The sequence below is a fragment of the Salvelinus namaycush genome, chromosome 7 (genome assembly GCF_016432855.1).
Source record: "Salvelinus namaycush isolate Seneca chromosome 7, SaNama_1.0, whole genome shotgun sequence".
Classification (NCBI taxonomy): domain Eukaryota; kingdom Metazoa; phylum Chordata; class Actinopteri; order Salmoniformes; family Salmonidae; genus Salvelinus; species Salvelinus namaycush.
The window spans coordinates 13,578,112-13,600,399 of record NC_052313.1 but is presented as its reverse complement, the minus strand read 5'-3'; the positions used below and the strand labels follow the sequence as shown (position 1 = coordinate 13,600,399).

General features: G+C 47.3%; 1 protein-coding gene across 2 annotated transcripts in view; it reads right to left on the bottom strand.

Moving 5' to 3' along the window:
- Positions 1-5,219: 5,219 nt before the first annotated feature.
- The window catches only part of LOC120050995 (ras-responsive element-binding protein 1-like), a 72,401-nt gene continuing 55,332 nt past the window's right edge, over positions 5,220-22,288 (bottom strand). Inside the window, exons 6-12 of one of the 2 annotated variants that reach the window (XM_038997560.1) lie at positions 16,403-16,547; positions 16,118-16,260; positions 11,577-11,766; positions 8,153-10,874; positions 7,579-7,764; positions 6,285-7,088; positions 5,220-6,174 (exon numbers count right to left, since the gene is read on the bottom strand). In XM_038997560.1, the coding sequence (XP_038853488.1) occupies positions 5,504-6,174; positions 6,285-7,088; positions 7,579-7,764; positions 8,153-10,874; positions 11,577-11,766; positions 16,118-16,260; positions 16,403-16,547 (4,861 nt within the window). In that variant the 3' untranslated portion in view covers positions 5,220-5,503. The remainder of the gene's footprint in view (positions 6,175-6,284; positions 7,089-7,578; positions 7,765-8,152; positions 10,875-11,576; positions 11,767-16,117; positions 16,261-16,402; positions 16,548-22,288) is intronic. The other variant, XM_038997561.1, reaches the window with a different exon arrangement.

Sequence of the window (22,288 nt, the reverse complement as noted above, 5' to 3'; positions counted from 1 at the left end):
AGATTCAAATGATCAAAGCTTGATGATTAGTTGATTATTTAAATTAGCTGTGTATTGCTAGGGCAAAAAACAAAATGTGCACCACTTGGGGTCCCAAGGACCGAGTTTGGGAAACCCTCCTAAGGTTAACCATGTTCTACTCTTCAAATCAAATTTTATTGGTCACATACATATTTAGCGGGTGTAGTGAAATGTTTGTGTCCCCAGCTCCAACAGTGCAGTAGTATCTAACAGCGCAGCAGTATCTAAAAAACAATTCACAACAATACTCACAAATCTAAAAGTAAAATAATTGAATATATAAATATTAGATCAAGCAATGTTGGAGTGGCATTGACTCAAATACAGTAGAATAGAATACAGTATATTAATATGAGATGAGTAAAGCAGTATGTAAACATTATTAAAGTGACTAGTGATTCCAAGTCTATGTATATAGGGCAGCAGCCTCTAAGGTGCAGGGTTGCGTAACCGGGTGGAAGCCAGCTAGTGATGACTATCTAACAGTCTGATGGCCTTAAGATAGAAGCTGTTTTTCAGTCTCTCGGTCCCAGCGTTGATGCACCTGTACTGACCTCGCCTTCTGGATGATAGCGGGGTGAACAGGCCGTGGCTCGGGTGGTTGATGTCCTTTTTGCCTTCCTGTGACATCGGGTGCTGTAGGTGTCCTGGAGGGCAGGTAGTTTGCCCCTGGTGATGCGTTGGGCAGAATGCACCACCCTCTGGAGAGCCTTGCGGTTGCGGGCGGTGCAGTTGCCGTACCATGCGGTGATACAGCCCGATGTTCTCAATTGTGCATCTGTAAAAGTTTGTGAGGGTTTTAGGGGCCAAGCCAAATTTCTTCAGCCTCCTGAGGTTGAAAAGGCACTGTTGCGCCTCCACCACATTGTCTGTGTGGGTGGACCATTTCAGATCGTCAGTGATGTGTATGCCGAGGAACTTGGGAAGCTTTCCACCTTCTTCACTGTGGTCCACAATCAGCTCCTTTGTTTTGTTGACATTGAGTTAGAGGTTATTTTCCTGGCACCACTCTTCCAGGGCCCTTACCTCCTCCCTGTAGGCTGTCTCGTCATTGTTGGTAATCAGTCCTACTACTGTTGTGTCGTCTGCAAACTTCATGATTGAGTTGGAGGTGTGCGTGGTGTTTTGTAGTGAAAAACTGAGGGGGTCAAGCATATCACGTCAACCCTGTTACCCATAGATAGGCTAGAAATGTTTTCACAAAAAATGTAATTGTTAAGCTTGCATTCATTTGCCCCTCCGTGTTCCACACATGACTGATTTAAGATAAAAGCATCAACCCTGTTACCTTAATAGGCACTTTATATAATTTCTTTAATTTCACCTATTGAGATGGGAAAACATGTATCTTATTAAGTTGAACATATGCTGTTCATGAATGAATGTTAAAATTAGGTGAAAGAAAATATTTTTGTTGACCTACCCAAAGAAGTTACACTACCCAAAAAGGGACTCATTTTGTGGAACGACCCTAGACAGAGTAATACATTTTTGGAAACAACTTGGGCTTGGGTGAATGCTGACTGAGTATGGTCACGTTGCGCCGTACATTCATGGATTCATGATTACAAGACACACATGCTTGATTCACAGTATAGGATAGGGCTAACTCGACCGTAATATGCTGGCTGGCTTGGATATTTTATTTTCACATTGTTCACATGCTTTCCAACACTGTTCCAGCAACTACGGTTGATGTGTAAGCAGGCCAGCCCAACATATAGTACATCGGCCTGACTCAGTTTGAACCTTGACGTCACGTAATCAGGTTGTACACATACTTGACACCATGGTTGTGACACAACCAGTATTTTTGTGATACATAAATCATTGTGAGGTGTCTCCAAAACAGCTGTGTAATTTTTTGGGGGGGAAGGACAAACTGTGGTATCACAACTGTTGTGTCAAATGTGTTGTACAAGCAGAGCGTGTACTGGGCCACACAGTGTGAAACACATACCAGTGATCGATGTCAGTTTGGGCTAGACAAAAAACACCACCAGGCCAGTTTGATTCACACCTTTCCTTCGTATATCTTTATTGCTTAAATTTTTTCAATACAGAACAGCTTACATTTCTGATTCTGAAGCGCCGTAATACCAGAAGGGAGGGAGCAGTGTAGCTAACGTTGAAGGTTCTGATCCAGGTCCTTTTATGGGGTCAGTTCTGGTGTGGCCGTAGCAGCGACGCAAAGTTCCCTTTCACAACGGGTCAGAACGTCAGACAGTGACACAGACAGCCACTTTAATTGTTTTTTACAGACTCACGACTTGATTTCCTCTTCAAAACGAGAGAGGATAATATGGTCAAGGGTGACAGAAATTTGAAGTGAGGGATAAAAATTAAGAATCAAAAGGAGACAAACAAAAAAAGGAAAAACACCTTGTTTATGGGTATACTGTTCAAAAATAATGCTGATGAAAATAGCCTTGACTATGCTTTCAACCACGAGGATTTGAGCACAAGTAAATTTTCTCTGTTCTCCTGATTTGAGTTCACAATCAAGTGCTAAATGTAGTGATTGACAGTTAAGCATTACAAATAAAATGACTTGGAAGAACTTCTTGCAACTCAGGAAAATTAAGTATTGAATATGCATTTTATAAAGACCCTGAGAGCGAGAGAAAAAAAGAAATAATTCTTAATTGAACAAAAGGTTTACATGCAAAACTAGCCTAAAACTCACCCATTATACACAATTAATTTCACAGTTTTATACATATTTATATATCTGAGAAATTATTTTCTTAGCCAAACTATAAAAAAAAAACTTTAAAAAAAAGAAAATAGATCCACACAGTCTATAAAACACGTACAATGGTGTACATAAAGCTTTAGAATCAATAGTGATTATTGCTAATAGAAGTTCCAGGCCGATGCTGGGCGACCATTTTGTGGATTTGAATCCATTATTCTCTGCAGCATCAATGTGGTAATCATAAATGGCTTCTCCTCAAGTCACATCTCTTCACCCCTCACTGGGTTTCCAAATAAATACAATAAAAACAGTCCATGTGCATTCTTATGGGACTCATAATCACACACCCACACAGGGACAAATGAGAGAAGCAGAGTCCCTTGACAGTGTTTTTTGAGGACAGGATTGCATTTTGCATTCTAGTCTGCCAATACTTTCCCAGTGCCTGAGAGCAGGGTTGGGATGGGGGAGATACCGGGGTACGGCCACTAAAGGGCAGTCTTCTGCATGGAGTAGCAGCTTCGCCACCTGTCAACACCCCCCCACTTAATACTCTGTGTTACGTTCAAGTTCCAAACACAGCTCAGAAATTCACTTCAGTTCATTCTCTCTCTGATTGCTTAGCCGTTTATTGTCGTAGTAGTAGTAGTAGGTTTGTTTGTATGTTGTTAGTGCCAGATGGGCAGTTGTCCGGCGGCGGCTGACTAGTCCAGTGCTCTCTGCTCTGTGGCTGTCCGTCAGCCTCCAGCCAGCCGATGCTGCCTGCGTCTTACAGTTCATATGTGCGCCATGAGGTTTCATATGTTTGCTTCTGAGGTTTCTTTATATAAAATGAGAAGAAAAAAAAGGAAATACATTTCTACAAAATTCAGCCCTGCAAGGTGGCATGATTGACATTTGAGTCCCACCTCGGAAATATACTCTTGGGCTAAGGGGGCGGTGGAAGGGGAGGTGAGGTGGGTGGTGGAAGGGGAGCTAAGGTGGGTGGTGGAAGGGGGGGTGAGGTGGGTGGTGGAAGGGGGGGGTGAGGTGGGTGGTGGAAGGGGGATGAGGTGAGTGGTGGAAGGGGGGGTGAGGTGGGTGATAAGGGGGGGGTGAGGTGGGTGATGGAAGGGGGGGTGAGGTGGGTGGTGGAAGGGGGATGAGGTGAGTGGTGGAAGGGGGGGTGAGGTGGGTGATAAGGGGGGGTGAGGTGGGTGATGGAAGGGGGGGTGAGGTGGGTGATGGAAGGGGGGGTGAGGTGGGTGATGGAAGGGGGGGTGAGGTGGGTGGTGGAAGGGGGGGTGAGGTGGGTAGTGGAAGGGGGGGTGAGGTGAGGTGGGTGGTGGAAGGGGGGGTGAGGTGAGGTGGGTGGTGGAAGGGGGGGTGAGGTGAGGTGGGTGGTGGAAGGGGGGGTGAGGTGGGTGGTGGAAGGGGGGGTGAGGTAGGTGGTGGAAGGGGGGGTGAGGTGGGTGGTGGAAGGGGGGTGAGGTGGGTGATGGAAGGGGGGGTGAGGTGGGTGGTGGAAGGGGGGGTGAGGTGGGTGATGGAAGGGGGGGTGAGGTGGGTGGTGGAAGGGGGGGTGAGGTGGGTGGTGGAAGGGGGGGTGAGGTGGGTGGTGGAAGGGGGGGTGAGGTGGGTGGTGGAAGGGGGGTATTGCCCAAACAGGAGGCAGCAGGGCGACTAAAGTTAAAGTAGACAAAACTGAGTAGTGTTCCACCTAGAGCACGAGGTGAGTTCTGCATATAAAATAACCCAGCAGAACCACAGGTAAGGCTTTAAGAACACAGTGACAGTCATTTTGGAAGACGTCTAAATTAGCGGCAAGAAAATTAGTTGCCACTAGGGAAGAGGGGAAAGTGGACACAAGCTAGACACACTGGTGGTAGTACAGACCACATGGGACCTCCGAGAGGTTTCTAGGAACGCAAAAATCTTATATCCCCCCACCGACTCCTGAACGAATAACACACACAATACTCCAAAAGCAACATGGTCAACGCACATGGAATTAAATGAGAATGATTCTGAAAAAACACACTGTTCAGGCAAATATTGCCCATATTATCTCTGAAAAGATAAAGAGAGCCTATGGGAAGAGGGCATGTTAAAAACCAAAGACAAAAGCAGAGTTCTCAGATGCGGCAGGTTATCCATTGTCAAGTCTGTTTTCTTTGAGTCACCTGTCCCCTCACACCAAATCACGTCACAGTTCATTCATGTATTCTGCAAACAAAAAGAGAGACTGTAGACATTGGTAATCAGGGATAAGGGACCGTGTGAGAAAGGGAGAGGGAGTAAATCAAGACGAAGGAGAGAGAACAACGCCAGTCTTTTTTCAGGACACCTTTATGACAGCCTGACAGTTGTCTGCTATAGCGGTGTTTCCAGTTACATGAGTGACTATCTCCACTGCTGTGAACTGACTCAGTCTCTGCATTGTTTTTAACTGTGGTTTAAATACACAATAACGGTTATTTTTTGTCTGTCACACACTTGATCATGTCATTAATCGGTCATGGTAAATGAGATTTCATTTATTGCTTATTCAAAGGTCATCTCTATATAGACTCCAAAAACAATTATGTAATCATCATAAAAAGCTATAAAAATTAGATCCTCCGTAGATAAATGTAGATAAAGATATAGCAAAAAAAAAAAAAATAGAAGTAGTAAGGCACTTTGAAACAAGGTGTTTCTTCTTGATTTCATCGTCTTGCATTATGGGGGGGGGGGGGGTATCTTATGGCACTGTGGCACATACAGCGGTCCACTGCGTAAAGGGAACCAGAGACTGGGGCTCCCTCACTCCACGCCCACCAAGGGAGCCTCGCCGGCAGGTAGGATGTACTCCTGGGAAGGCTTGGTGTGGATCTCCAGTAGGCCTTGGATGAAGCCTTCCGATGGGCCCTCTGGGTCTTTCTCTGGGGTTACAGCAGAGGGCTGTGGGGTGGGGGACTCTGTGGAGGATTCTTTGGGGGTTTCTATTGCTGGTTCAGTGGCTGTATTACTAGCTGTTATTGAGGCTGATTCTACAGCAACTAGTTCTACAGCTATTTCAGAGACGCTGTCCGAGGCTTGTTCTACAGATGGGTCCAGAACAGGTTCCGAGACTGGTTCCGAGGCTGGCTTAATGAGCAGCTCAGCCACGGCCTCCGTAGCTGACTCGGACTGGGCTGGTTCAGTGGTGGACAGGGACTGGTCCGGGGATGTGGAGCCTGGTAGAGGGGCCTCTTTCTTAGCTCCCTCCTCCCTGGCCACTCCGGTGCCCTCGCTCTCGTTCTCTGAAGGAGGACAGGTGCTGGTTGGGGTGCACTCTCCCTCCTCGCTAGCCGAGTCTCCGGCCGGGGCCTCTGCCCCGTTGGCATCAGCTCCATCGCTGCCCCGCGGCTTCAGGTGGATCCGCTGGTGCCTCACCAGGCTGTGCTTCAGGGTGAAGGTGCGCTCACACGTCTGGCACTTGTAGGGTCTCTCGCCTTAATAAAAATATAAACAAGTAGATCAATATTCACACATACACCAGAGCAGGGCCAGGTATAAATATATTTAAAGAAAGTAAAGCTACAACAATAGAATCAACTAGTACCTGTGTGTGAGCGCATGTGTCTCGTCAGATCCTGCAGTGACCAGAAGCGTTTGCTGCACACGTTACAGATCTTCTTCCTCTTGTCTGCTTTGCTTCCCGACCCTCTTCCCACCTCTCCTTCTCCGTTCTTTGGTTCTGCCGAGCCCCCCTCCTCATCGCTCCTCTCCTCCTTCTCTTTCTCCTCCTCCTCCGAGCCGCTGTCCATCACACTTCCCGCTCCCTCGCTTTCCGGAGCCTCCTTCTCTCCCTCCTCCTCCTCCTGATCCTCCTCCTCGGTGGTGGCTGTAGTAGCATTGGGGAGCTCTGTGCCTGGCCCGGTCCCCTCCGTTCCACAAGCCTCCTCGGGGGGTGCACTCTCACACAGGTGTGCCTTCTCATGGCGAGCCAGGGTGGCGGCGTAGCGGAAATTCTTCTTGCAGTTCTTACAGGTGTACTTGGAGGACTCTTGGTCCTGCTGCTGGACGTTCATCACCCTCTCCGGCTCGGCCACCACCACTCTTTCTCCGCCCAGGGAGGTCTGAGGCTGCTCGCCATCCGACGAGAACTTGAAGTCGATGAGCTTGCTGGCGAAGTTGAGGTCCAAGCTCTTGTTGCTCTGTGAATCATTGTCGTCATAGTCTTCATTTTCATAATTGTTGTTGGTTTTGTTGTTGCTAGGTTGCGGTTCCATCTCCCCTAGCAGCTGCTCAGCAATGTCTGGTGTTTGGTCTGCGTTTGGCGACTCGTATGCGTCGCCTTTCTGATCAGGGTCCATGTTGCTCAGATCCAAAACCTCTCCTGCAGTATGCTCATTCTCAGAACTCTCTAGAAAAAACACACAAAATGAACCGTCAAATTACAAATGGATTATTACAGAATAGCAGTATAGTACAGTCCTACAGTATAGTGCAGTACAATACAGTATACTACAATACAGTATACTACAATACAGTACAATATATTATAATACTGTATAGTACAATACCGCATATTACAATACCGTATACTACAATACAGTACAATACCGTATACTACAATACAGTACAATACCGTATATTACAATACCGTATACTACAATACAGTACAATACCGTATATTACAATACTGCATACTACAATACCGAATATTACAATACCGTACACTACAACACCGTATACTACAATACAATATCGTATACTACAATACAGTACAATACCGTATATTACAATACCGTATACTATAATACAGTACAATACCATATATTACAATACCGCATACTACAATACCGTACACTACAATACAGTATACTACAATACAGTGCAATACAGTTTCTTACCTGCGCTGTCGTGTGAACCTTCATCGCCGTTCTTGGATACTTGGCCGTTGCGGCGCAGAGAGCGGTTGGTCACGCCGTGCTTGCGCAGCAGGTGGCGCTCACAGTTGGACTTGGTGGAGAAGAAGGCGTCACATTTGGGACAGGGGAAGGGCTTCTGACCTGTAGCCGACAGCACATTAGAGAAGACTGAACGTCACATAAGAAGTATTAGGGACATGTTGTGGACCCACAGGAAGTTTTAAATATGCAAAATGCACGCAGTTAGACCCTTTAGAAAACCTGTCAAATTAATAACTCATTAATTTCTTAGAATTGTACTATCTTGTATAACGTTTTTCTACATTACTGAACAGTATCTTCCAGGTATCATTGCATCGTTGTGACTTGTCTATTTACGCAGTATTTCAACATTACTTATTATGACAGCTGTGTGTTGGGTATTTGGGGAGTTATCCAATCTGTCTCAGCCAGCTATATGTGTGTGTGTGTGTGTGTGTGTGTGTGTGTGTGTGTGTGTGTGTGTGTGTGTGTGTGTGTGTGTGTGTGTGTGTGTGTGTGTTTCCCTATGGCTCACCAGTGTGTGTGAGCATGTGTCTCTGCAGGGAGCTGGCCCAGGGGAAGACCCGGGGACAGAAGGGACAGGTCATCTTCTGCACTGAGTTGGAGTAGGCATTCTTCTTCCCTCCTTTGGACTGGGGCGGCACAGACTGAGGTGGTGACTCTTTCTCTTCCTTCTCCTCTCCCGGGCTCTGTCTCCCCTCGTCCCGCCTTCCCAGCTCCGCCGCCCCCGTCTGAAGGTAAGTGCTAAACTTGTTAGCGTCGGTGGTGGCAAGCATCTTCTCCACGCTGGCGAACTCGCCGCTGGATTCCAGGTCCAAGCCGCTGCCTGTGTTCTGCTCGAGCGTGGACACACAGGCAGGTGCCATAGTCTTGGCCTGGCTCACTGGCTTCTTTCTAGTGCGCTTTCTGGACGAGCCCTCTAGGGGGAGCTCTTCCATCGATGTTTCTGAGCTGTTGTCGCCCCCAGCTGGACGCTCCAGTTCTGTCTGGAGGCCGTTGAGGGCGGCAGAAGCCTTGTTATCTGGCTCCCTCTTGAGTAGGTCTGGAGCCCCCGAGACGGAGGAGATGATCTGGGCGATGGAAGCCAAAGGGGGAAGCTCTTTCAGAGAGCAGGATGAGGAGGTAGAGGCTGGTTTGGGCAGCAGGGGCTTGAGACGGAGTGCCCGGCCTGTGGTGGTGCCAATGGGGAGCGGGGAGGGGGTCACTGGGAGGAGCTGGTAAGAGCCAGACTGGGGGGTCGTCAGCTTCTCCTCAGTGCTCTTGTCCAGCTGAAGGGCTGAGGGGAGGTGGTCCAGTACGCTGGGGAAGGGCAGCTCCTTTTTGATCTCTCGGCGCTCCGCGCTCACTGGGGCAACAGCGGTGGTGTTTATCTTCAGCCTCTTGCTGGGGTTCTTGGGGATGGACAGGTCAATAGGTTCCATGGAGCAGTCGTAAGCTGCTGGGCTGACCGTCTCCAGTTTGATCCCAGGAGACCCGGTCAGGCTCCCCGCAGTGCTGCTTGTCCCGCGGCTCTTGTTGGAGAAGTCCAAGGGCTGATCCAGGTCACCAGAGGAGGAGTAGATGCTGAGATCCTCCACCTTGACCGGCTGCAGGGTGGCAGTGGGGGTGGGCGTGAGGCCGTTGAGAGCCAGAGGGCTGCTGGGACTGGCCCTGGAGGTGGTGGCTGTGATGGCGGGGAGAAGGGTGGCGATGTGCTCCTCGATCTCCCGCTCCTGCACCTCGGGGTGCTGCTTGAGCATGTGGTGGATGCAGTTCCTCTTGGCCAGGAAAGCCGCCCCGCACCGCCGGCACTCAAAGGGCTTGCGCTGGCAGCCGTTGTGGGTGCGCAGGTGGATTTGGAGAGCCCGGTAGCTCTTTAGATCCTCACCGCAGAAGCGGCAGGCGGTGTCGCCGGCAGCAACCAGCTCCAAAGGATCCTGTGTGGTGGTTGATGAGACGTACTTGATGTTCTTCTCAATCTCTTTCCGTGTGTTCTTCATGTGCTTCTTGCGCAGGTGGCGCTCGCAGTTGGCCTTGACGGTGAAAGGGTAGTGGCAGACGCGGCACACATAGGGGCGCTCGCCGCTGTGCGTGCGCAGGTGGCGGATGAGCGTGGCCTTGTCGGGTGCCACGTAGTCACAGATGTTGCACTGGTGCGGTAGTATGCCCAGGTGGAAGCGCATGTGCGCCTGCAGCACCCCGGAGAAGGCAAACACCTGGTCACAGAAACGACAGGGGTAGGATGCCTTAGCACCCCCGCGGTTGGCCCCTCCTGACCCCTTCTCTCCCCCGGCCGCCTGGCCCTCCTCTTGTTTGATCTGCAGCTCCGTCAAGTCGTTGGGCATGTGGGCGTCGCCCATGCAGTCCGCCTCCATCTGCATCTTCTCCAGAGAGGCCTGGCTGCCCGAGGAAGAGGAGGAGGATGATGATGATGATGAAGACTCTTGGGGCATATTGAGCAGCTGGCTGGGTGGCGGGGGCAGGCTGGGGCTGATGCAGCCCAGGGAAGCCTGCTGGGTGCTCTGGAGCGGCGGCGGCGTGGAGGCAGCCAGGCTGGAGCGCGGTGCCACCATAGGCTTTGGCTTCAGCGGGGGCATGGGCTTGCAGCTGGCCGCCTGGCCCTGGCCGGACCCTCCCTGGTGCGGGGCCTTGGCCAGTGTCGGCAGGAGGCCCATCTGACCGGGGGCGGCCAAGGCCACCTTCATGATCTGCTGGATGTCAGCCAGCTCAATTAGGCCAGCCTCGCCACAGACAGGCTTGACAGCAGTGCCACTGTCCGGCTGGAAGAGGAAGCCCGTGGGGAAGGGCTGCAGGGAGAGCAGGCTGAGGGCCTCCCTCTGGGACAGGCCCTGCAGGGACGAAGCAGCCACCAAGCCCAGGCCGCCCAGAAATCCAGAAGCTGTGGAAGCCGCCTCTTGGGGCAGGGTGGAGTCCGGAGGCTCCACCTGGATGACCCGGATACTGTCCAGCTGGGCTTGACGGACCTCATCCTCAGAAGGCTGAGGCTTGACCTGGGAAATGTGCTGCAGACCCAGGGATTCCAGGAAGCTGGCCTGCTGAGGGGGCGGGGTTGTCGGCTTCTTCTGGACCGCAGGGGTCTCTTGGCCGCCCCCTACGGGCGACGGCTGCTGCTGCTGATGAATGGTAGTCTTGTGCAGGTCTAGGGCCGAGTGTAGGGGGAAGGCCTTGTCGCAGGCCTCGCACACAAAGCGGTGGAACTTGCTGGTGGACCGGCGGAGATTGGTCTCACACCAGACCTGTTGGAGAGACAGACAGACAGATGAGGTTAGAGTGTGGAAGAGCAGACTGAGGCCTTGTGTGCAGTGGTGGAAAAAGTACCTAATTGTCATACTTGAGAAAAAGTAAAGATACCTTAAAAGAAAATGACTCAAATAAAAGTCACCCAGTAAGTCACCCAGTAAAATACTACTTGAGTAAAAGTCTAAAAGTATTTGGTTTTAAATGTACTTAAGTATAAAAAGTAAAAGTATAAATAATTTCAAATTCCTTTTATTAAGCAAACCAGACGGCACAATTTTCTTTTTTTACAGATAGCTAGGGGCACACTTCAACATTCAGACATAATTTACAAACAAGCATGTGTTTAGTGAGTCTGCCAGATCAGAGACAGTAGGGATGACCAGGGATGTTCTCTTGATAAGTGTGTGAAGTAGACAATTTTCCTGTCCTGCTAAGCATTCAAATGTAATGAGTACTATTGGGTGTCAGGAAAAATGCATGGAGTAAAAAGTACATTATTATGCAAGGAGTAAAAGTTGTCAAAAATGAATAGTAAACTAGTACTTTAAAGTATTTTTACTTAAGTACTTTACACCACTGCTTGTGTGAGAGATGACCAACATACTAGTAGTAACAGTTTCATAATCGTATTAAATTAGTAGTATCAGTAGCATTGTGAGCATCAGCAACATTATTCTGTCCATAACTTCTCCTCTGACCTGGGCGATGTGGGAAAACTTGCGGCAGGAGAAGTCGATAAAGGCCAGGTCGTTGAAGCCAGAGGGGATGGAGGGGTTGTTCTGGATGAAGGGCCGTCCGCCGGGGTCCGTGGGCATCTTCTTGTGGATGCCGGCGTTGTGCCGCAGCAGGCCGCGGTGGGTCCGAAAGGAGAGGCAGCACAGGTCACACCTAGAGACAAGACACAGAAATATGATGCTATATAATACAGAGATTTTTTTTACTGTGTTGTAGTTGGGTGTAAGAACACACTTAAATCAAATCATGTGTAAATTAAATCATGTGTGTGGATAACTCTCAGCACGTCCTGTGGCAATTATGGAGCGGACCTCGTTAGGCGCTGAGAGGGACAGCTGCTCAGTGTCTCCTAGGGCCAGCCCTCTTATCGGCCACCCTGTGACGAGGTGCCCGAGGGGGATTACACACAGCTTTATCAAGGCGTGGGCATGGAGACACACAATCACACACACACACACACACCTAAGGCTGTACCCACTCATCCAGCCCCAGTGGTCTAGTGCTATTGTTTTAGGTGAGGGAGTGCAAAAAATATGTAAATGAGGTCATAATTTCCTCAATCAAAGTTTGTACCGACAGATGTAGCCTATTGAATAGCCTATCAATACAGGACTCCACATCCTGTGGCAGGAGAGCTGCCGTCCTATAGGGTTTCACTCCAACCCCAGTTGTAACTAACCTGATTCAGCTTACCAACCAGCTAATTAGAATGAAAACCTACAGGATGGTAGCTCTCCAGGAACAGGGTTGGGAGTTAGGGGTGTTCTGACATGGCCATAATAATATTCGTAATCGTATCCGTAAATTCACGGTTGATACTCGTGATCTGGAAAAACTTAAATGATTTAATATGCCTAAGTAGATGTTGACAAAATGCCTCCCTGCACATTCTCATTGCAAAAAAAGCTGCAGATTAGGAGCAGCGCACGGAGGGGTGTGTATGTATGTATGTATGTATGTATGTATGTATGTATGTATGTATGTATGTATGTATGTCTGCAGCGGGCAGCCAAGTTTGCGGTCTGTCAGTCAGATAACGCATCAGCATTTCATCTATTTTCCCTACCCATGCCCCACTTGTTCGAAATATTATGCACATTGATAGCTTAATATTAAACGCCCTAGCCATATGATTTATCATAGTAACAGGCAGCAGCAATCTAAATGATCAGACCAAAAACATGCGAGGAAAACTGATCATGTGAAATTATGAAGCAAGTGGATGGAGTAATACAGCTTCACTCTACCCAATTAGAACAGCAGGCTCAACGTACAACCCGCCCTTCTCTTTACAGACAGACAAACTAGCCAGTTGAGTTATTTAGACCACGTAGAACCTCACACGACTGACTGATGAGAAATATGCGTGCTGGCACCTGAACATTTATTTTTTCCGATCACGGATAATTACAAAAAATACTCAGATCATAACCGTATCCAGAAAATTGCCCTTTTTCGTTGCGATATTCGTTTTGTCCGACTACTCGGCACAACCCTGTTATAGAATTGAAAAGCCCTGTTATAAAATTGCCAATCACAACATCTGCCTATGCCCGCCCACACATTGTCTGAAGAAATGTTTATATTTTGAATACCCTCAAACACCAAGTTAGGCATACCTAAGATCAAAATAGGCCATCATCACTGTCAATCATGAATGATAATTCTTCACCTTTTGCTGGTGAATGTATGCACTCACTACTGTAAGTCGCTCTGGACAAGCGTGTCTGCTAAATGACAAAAATTTGAAAATAAACAAATGTGAAACTGCATCTGCATGCCAATCATTTGATTGATCTCAATCAGTTTCATGGGAATAGCCTACGCATTTCCATCTTCTTGAGTTAGAGCAGATGGTGTTAACAAACCTATTAACCTTTCTTGTATTTTGCTTCAATCAAAGCATATATTCTGCCCAGTGGCTCTGTTGAGTTTTGGCACATGCACATTTTTTGGGGGCTATTCAGCTTCAGCTAACCATCCTAAAATCTCATCAGAAATTAGGTGTTTTGGTCTAACAGTAACGTCATAACGTATGCTATGAAATTATATTCGGTTCCGTTATGTAAAACACTAATTAATTGTTATATGATCTTGCAAAACATTGATTCAGCTTTGATCTAATATTACTAAAAAAGCACCATTGTGAGATGTGATATTATTATTATTATTATCATTATCACAAATAAAAGATTAACAACAATAAGTGATGACAACCAATAGCCAATATACTCTAAATATCCCAAGCAGGGCTACAGCAATCAGAGAGGGTCAGGCTTTGCGGTGGCCACTCTGGTTTGGATGTCCTTGGCAGAACGGTGTCGCCATAACCAAGTGTTCACATATCGTTCGGGGTTCCACTGCGCAAGAGGGGGTTGGTGAATTTAGATTTTATTTTCAACATTCTGATTGGCCAAAGTTGTCAAGCCTCCAGCGGGCCTTCGTAGTGCACACATGTAGCCTACAGTTCTTCATCATTCTTGCCACCACCAGACAGAAGACCTACATCGAGGCTGCTGTAGCCTACAGTTCTTCATCATTCCTGCCACCACCAGACAGAAGACCTACATCGAGGCTGCTGTAGCCTACAGTTCTTCATCATTCCTGCCACCACCAGACAGAAGACCTACATCGAGGCTGCTGTAGCCTACAGTTCTTCATCATTCCTGCCACCACCAGACAGAAGACCTACATCTAGGCTGCTGTAGCCTACAGTTCTTCATCATTCCTGCCACCACCAGAGAGAAGACCTACATCTAGGCTGCTGTAGCCTACAGTTCTTCATCATTCCTGCCACCACCAGACAGAAGACCTACATCTAGGCTGCTGTAGCCTACAGTTCATCATTCCTGCCACCACCAGACAGAAGACCTACATCTAGGCTGCTGTAGCCTACAGTTCTTCATCATTCCTGCCACCACCAGAGAGAAGAACTACATCTAGGCTGCTGTAGCCTACGTATTTATTTGATTTGTCATTCTATCGTTTCTCATGGAATTTTTGTGGTAAATAGAATTGATTTAGAATGGATCAGAATTTATTTTCTGTGTATTCTCAAATTGAAAATGGTCCCCCAGCACTACACACCTGCCCAGCCACCCCTCATCGCACACACCCAGCCCCCTTCTCCATTCCCTGTGGTTTCACACCTCTGTGGGTATGTGGTGGGTACTCTGTGTACACATTCATTGTGTATGCCTGTGTGTGCTTGTGTATGCCTGTGAGAAAGACTGTGTTTTCGGTCTCTCACACAGGTCTGCGAGAGCCGTCAAATCTCACAGAGGTTGGCTCAAGCCCAGAGAATTCTGCTGCAACTAAAGGGTGTGCGTTTGTGAACGTTTGTGTTTCAAGTTTTATTAGTTGTATGTACAGGGATACACATGGTATATACAGCGTCCAACGAAATGCTTACTTGCAGGTTCCTCCTCGACAACGCAACAACAATAAGAAATCAAATAAGAATACAAAGATAAAGTAAATGGCTCAATAGAATAGAATAAAAATGTTAGTATTTGTATAATACAATATAATAGTGTGTGTGTGTGTCTCTCGGAGTTACTGCACGCCAAATGCGTCGTTTCTCAGCTTCTTAGAAATCGTGTACACCGAGGTACCCAAGACAACCAGTGCAGCCATATCCTATTAACTGGCCCTCTCAACTCTTGTGATTAACTGGGATTAGGGCTAAATTTGCAGCACTTCCTACAATAATCAGATTGCTGCCCAACTCAACTACAGAAAGGCTGCATCTGTCTTCTTTTCAGTTCAGACAAATACATTCCTATGTGTGAGTTATGCGCGGCTATCCATTCAACCCAAGTTGGGGTTTGAGTTTGGAAATGAGTCGCTATGGTGATCTGGAGATTGTGATTTGTCCATGGAAAACCGCTCCCCTCCCCCCTTCCGTTGTCCAGCCAACCGCATCACGACGCCTCCCCTCTTTGACTCATTAACCCCCCAACTCCATCCCTCCCGCCCTTTCCGGGGATAGCCTTCCTGCCGACTTTTCCCACTTTTTAGGCCTCAGGGCCTGAAGAGAGGGGGTCAAAATTGGCCTTGCAGTACAGTGCTTTGAAGTTAAACTCTGTCAAGTGAAACATTTAGTCTGAAGGTGATTTGATGGGTTTATCCATGATAACAAAGCATTTAAAACAATTTTAAATGCAAATGTCTTCCCAATGAGGAATATGCCACAGAGGTGGCCTTAAGCAGTGTGATGGAGAACCATGTCTTTAGGACCTGGGTGGAGAGAGGGCAGAGGTCATTCGGCCTGTGACCCTAGCATTGACCCCTGACATTGGGGGGGGGGGGGGGGGGGGGGCTTTATAACCACTACTGTTACAGGATTTATCACCATACATTCTGTCATTAATTCTAACTGTTGATTTGCTTGATATTTTGGTGACAATCTATTAACTCTGTGACATCAACTACACGCAGAGTGTTGTATTGCGTTTATGCCATCAATGTAATTCCACTGTGTGTGTGTTTTAGGCTCTAGTACCTGAGAGTGGTGTCAGGGTGTGTGTCCATGTGGACTTCCAGGTCGTACTTGCAGCCAAAGGTCTTGAAGCAGATCGGGCACGGCAACACTTCATCATCCCCCCGGCCTGATCCCAGTTCCTCCAACACACTCTCCTCTAGCACCTGGACACACACACAGGTAACAATAACAATGACTTAACTGGGAATGTAATGCGGTGGAGTGGACTGTGTGTGTGTGTGTGTGTGTGTGTGTGTGTGTGTGTGTGTGTGTGTGTGTGTGTGTGTGTATATATGTGTGCATTACCTTTTTGTTGGGCGGTTCGTCGCCTCGCTCTGTGTCCTCGTCCATGGCTGACCTCCTCTTGGCGGAGGGGCGGCGTCTCTTGGTGGGCGAGGGGGGGCTAATAGGAATGACGCCGGCTGGGTCTTTGTCGTGGATCTTCATGTGTCTGCAGGGAGGAGAGAAGGAGAAAAGACATCAGAACAGAACAAGTAGCCAGGTCCCAGATCAGTTTGTGCTTTAAAGCCAACTCCTATAGCCAGGTCCCATTGGCAAGCTATTTGGCATGACAATTCCATTAGGAGTTGGCAGGAGAGCAGAAAAAGACTGGCACCCAGGCTACAACTATGGTCGTTGAGGAAAGGTTTAGCTGAATATGCTAAACCCCTGCTAGTGTATTATACTGCTTTCACATAGGATTTGTGATATTTTGCCTGTTAATATATATATATATTTTTTTATATGACCCCTTTACAAACAGACACATTTTTACCACATTCTTGCCTGCACATGCCGCACATGCCTTTTCTATATGGCCCGTGCGCATGTCGGCATGGTGGGGACGAGTGACAGTAGTCATTTCTTCATTTAGGCCACATTATTGCATTTCTAAATGTTTCTGATCAGTGATAGATGAGCTATACCACCTCACCACCTCCACTTCTTTGCCCAGCCAGAGAATTAACCAAATATACAGACGGAGATTCAGTGAAACAAAATCCCATTGGTTGATTAAGACAAGTCACAGGCTTTTGATCGGCAGTAGGCCCAGGTTACTAAGCAACTGAACAACAAAATAATCCACTTGTTAAGCCACATAACATGCAGGCAAAATGTTCTGCCCAGTACTAATAGATGAGCCAACAGGAGTCTATGAAAGGCATAACATCACAGTCCAACACAAAACATATCCCTTGAGAAGTTACAACAAATTCTGCCACCAGAATGGTTTGAAAGGTGTATTACAGTAAAGATCCGAAAAACAAATGCTGGATTGATCTACACCACTTATTTCATTCCCAGAACTTCAGATCTACTGGGGAGCTGGGCTCAATAATCTCCACACGCACACACCAGAGTATGTGAGCGGGGTTGAGCGGTCGGAAATCCCGCTTCTCGCTCACAGGGGGGAAAAATTATGTTCCAAATTCCATCCATTCATTAGAATCCCCATTTAAGCAACACTATATTTGTGACTACCTGAACCTACCATTTGAATTTGAAGTATTGAAACCAAACCATAGAATTTTAATGAAAAGTATTTATTAAAACAACAGGAAAAGGTGACTAAGAAGCGCTCATCATTTCAAATAGGCCACATGTCATATTAAACAGCATATCAACACTGTACAGGAGCCAGACATGTAGCCTGAGAAGGAACAAAAATTAATTATTTAGGCCATATTACTAGCCTATTATTTCAAGGCTATAGTCTACAAAGAAATAAATTGTGAAGCACTTGCGTGTGCGACACACTAGGCTGGCAGGAACATTAAACGCTCAGCATTTAAACAACATTTTGTTGTATTAAATCATTATAGTCTATTAATTGTGCATATAGTAAAACTAAGTTAGAATTAAATAAAAAGTGCCTTTGAATTCACTTTTAGAAACACAAGTTTGGTCAGAGTCTGTGACTTCAGGCTCATGTGATTGTGTCTGGAGAGCAGGCCAGCAGGGGAGAATACCCTCCTTGCACAGGCACTGTGGATGCTGAACACCCTTCGGGCCAATCTTGCCAGGCTGTGTAGGGATGCAGAGTTATTATTTTTTAAATCTATAGGTAGGCCTAAAGGTTTTCAGGCAAAATAACCTTATCAAAACAGAAAGCTCCTTGAAAGAGGTAATATATCAGGCTTATTGTGCCAAAATCAATGATAGCCTATTGTATAGAAAATAGAACCAAAATGAAGGAAACTTAAGAGATCTGATTTTGAGTTTATAAATACTTTGCTACAATGACACACTTAGTTAGCTACCCACCTAGTTCCTTTCTGTTAGCATGTGCACCTAGTACACCATTATGCTTTCGGGATACGTGTTTTTTCAGATTCTACAATGATTCTATAGTTGTGGACACCGCACTCCCGCTCTTGCTCCTCCTCCTCAAGTCACCTTGATTTTGCACCTGTGTGTTTTATCAGTTTCTTTACGAAAATATTAATGAACTCCATGACAGTAGCTATAGCAGCACACAAGTAGACTACAAATGCATGCTGGGCCGGGCATGCCCTGAGCTTGTGAAGTTAAGCACTAGTCAAATTGGGCATGCTCCACTCCTCGCTCTGATCCAGCTCCGCTCACATACTCTGGCCCGCGAGCACACCAAACACACACACTTAGGAGGAGGGCAGGGAAGGCGGTAATAGTCTAAGTTGCTCCAATTATCCAGCAGGCTCAGCAGGCCCATGTAAGGACCTAACTCCGGGCCAGGGAAAAGGGCTGAGGGTACCGTGAATGGCAATCATCTCCATCCCTGTAATATTATGTCTATCAAATTTGCCTTCTCTAGTAACGTTTACAGGGGTAGTTCAGCTATTTATTTCTCTATTCATGGCATTCAGATATAGTAATATAGTTGGACATAGAGTATGTTTATTAGTACTGTGGTGGATGATTGGAACACAAAACGAATCCTGTTGAGACAGAGTCCTCTGGAAGCATTTGTTGTTCCTGCTGCTAATCTCTCTCTCCCCCCTTCACCTCCTCCTCCTGTCTCTCCTCCCCCTTCTCTCTCCTTCTGTCTCTCCTCCTCCTGTCTCTCCTCCTCCTCCTCCTCCTCCTCTCTTCTCCTCCTCACTACACAACATTCAGCTGTCGGGATGGAGTCAAATGGCGGAGAGAATAGGAGGGAGGGAGAGAGGGAGATGGAGGGAGAGATCAAGAGGGGGAGGGAGGGGGGGGGTGAGGGGAGGAGTGTACAGAGAGAAAGGGGGAGGGAGAAAGACAGACAAATGGATAGAGATGCGAGATGGAAAGATACTTGAAAAAGAGAAGAGAGAGGAGATAATGTCACACGGGCATTATAAAAGAGGCCTGACTATCCCTGACAATCAAGACAGGAAGTTGTGTTATCTATGGGGGAGGGGGGATGGATGTAGGAGGAAAAGTAGGGGACAATGTATAGCTGCGGGAGGGGGATAGAGGCAAAGGTGTACGTGACTTGAGTGTGTCCTTCTTAAGCTGATTACATTAGTTTAAACTTTGAGAGGGGGTCACTGATAACGGCAGAGCTAGGAGAAGAGTAATGAATGAGGAAGCTAAACCATACAGGACTACTCCCCCCTCTACTCTGTCTGGTGAAAGGTCAAATGCCATCAGTTGATTTAAGGACGTGTGTGTGTGTGTGTGTGTGTGTGTGTGTGTGTGTGTGTGTGTGTGTGTGTGTGTGTGTGTGTGTGAAGGGAGGGGGGACAAGAGGACTAGGACCCTGGAAAACACATCAGCACATCCCTGGGGCTAGCCCAGAGTCCTACATCGGTATATCCCTGACAGGCCTGGCCTAGCCCATAGAGCCCTGTATCAATAGTCAGTCATAGGGCCTCTGTGAGTGTACTAACATTTCTGTGTGTGCGCGACTGTGCACCCATACTTCACAAGTTGTCCCTGCGCATCTGCTTTAATAAAGGTGGGTACATTATTGTGCAATTGTGTGGGTGAACTTGTTTGCAAGTAACTCTGATAGTGTGTGTATGCATGGATTTGTACTCTAGCTATATCTGTGTATAAGTGTGTTTACGTGAGTGTGACTGCGAACGTGTGAGTGCGCGTCAATAAGTCTGTTTGTCTGTGTAAAACTGTATGTCCGTGGCGTGAGTGTGCACGCCTGTGTGTGTGCGTGTGTGTGAGCAACCGTGCGCGCATTCGCCAGCATGAGAGAGGAAAGGTCAGCCAGTGTTGGGTCGGCAGCACAGGTCTCAGCTTTCACTCTGCCGTCAGTGCCTGGTTTAGAAATAGCAGGCAGGCAGCGAGCTGGCCACCCATCTGGGGACCTGACAGGCAGCAGCCGCATCCCCTGGACTCTGACCGCTGGCGTCAGCCAATCCCGAGAGAGCTAAGCTGTCATGTCAGCACAGCGTGATTGGATGAAACCAACTTGTCTTTGTGTCACCTCAGCCATCCTCCTAAATTCACCTGCCTAAAAAAACATTTCCAGTCTAACTAGTTGGTTGATGGTTTGACGCAAACCTGCAATAATGCAGTCGTCTGTAAATTGCAAAAACACTACTTTCAGGACTGAAGAGGTCATTTTACTGAGAGGCACTCAGACCTCAAACAGTATCAATGTTACAACAAAACTCATTATCAAGATACATAAGATGTATTTTTTAATAATTCAAAAAGTAAGCTATTCTTATGGCCAGTCGAGCGAGAGAGAGTGAGACTGGTCTACTACTATTGCTTTAATGTATTGTTATTCTCATTAATATTTCCACTACTACTATTAATGCCTTATTGCTGTTGGTCCCACCATTTTTTGTTATATGTATACTTTGACAATGTAAGTGAGAGAGTGAGAGAGAGAGGGTGAGAGAGACAGAAAGAGAGCTCAAACTGACAGTGGGGGTTGATGATTCAACAGCTCCCTTCTCATCCAAACTGAAAAAATCCACTGCACCACCACAGTGGGTGGACAGGGGGCGCTGTAGCATCAAAATGATGCCGCCTGCTCTTGTGCAATGTCACACCAAGGGCACTTCTCCTTACCATCGCACCTCCTCTATCCCGCTCTTCCCCACTACCCTTTAGTGTCCTCACTGTTCTGTAAAGAGTTAAAGCAGAGTGCCCATCCACTACCCCCCTCAGTCTATTCGCCAGGCCCTTCATAGGGTTAAGATGACTCTCCTTGGCAACAGGCTCACAACAGCAGGCCCCATTTCATGTGATGCTCTGGCAACAAAATGGCTGCTCCCGTACCAGACACATGGACAGCTCCATCACACCAGACTAGGGCTGGATCAATTCAGTACCGTGGAACATTCACAAGGAAGGTCGCAGATAGGATGAAGAGACCACTCAATTTCTGAATGTTACAACTCGCTGATGTATACACACCTGTGCTTTGATTTTCTTGCCCCAAAGCATTGCCTCTTTTTGGAGTGTTGAGAAAATGCTAAACAGAATGGTGAAAAGAAAGCGAATAGGCAAAGAAAACAACTTTCTTTTTTTTATGCAACAATCTTAGTATCGTCTAGTATCGTCTAAACAGAATTCAGTGGCATTCTTTAACACTAGAGACCAACACATTAACACACTCTCGTATTCTCTCAGATTGACTCGGCCTACACTCATTCCTTCCTGCCCACACCTCTTCATTCCATACACATGAGGGTGAAAAGATGAGCGCTCCAACGACGGAGCAGGCAGACTACTGTCCTGGTGCATCCATCTCATGCAGATAGATTCAACAGCCAACCGTTGAGATTTTACAACACCACTTTATCAGGATAACTTCAGAAGCTTATGTTGTAGGGCTGGCCAACTCAAAAGGGATGGAGCTTCTCACATCAATTAAACCTCAAGCCCCCAATTCTAACACACACACCCACAATAAAACCCCTAAGAGCGCAGAGAGAGAGGAAGTCCGTATTTAACCCTGCCATCAGTCAAGTATGCTGGGAGCAGATGCCCTAACAGTTGTTGTTGTGTGTGTGTTGAAGTGGGGCAAAGTCATTTTCCTACTTCCTGTACTATGCTTTGCCTAAACAGCGTCAACACACACACACACACACACACACACACCTTACCCAGAGCATCCCAACCCCCGACAACGCCTATATATTTATCTCAGTGCCACAGTCCCCCATCCCCCTCCAGGCAAACGATCTGCCCTGACCAACGTTAGCGTGTCAATTCTAAAAGATATAACAAGAGCAAGACATTTTAGTTTATTTACAAACAGTATAACAT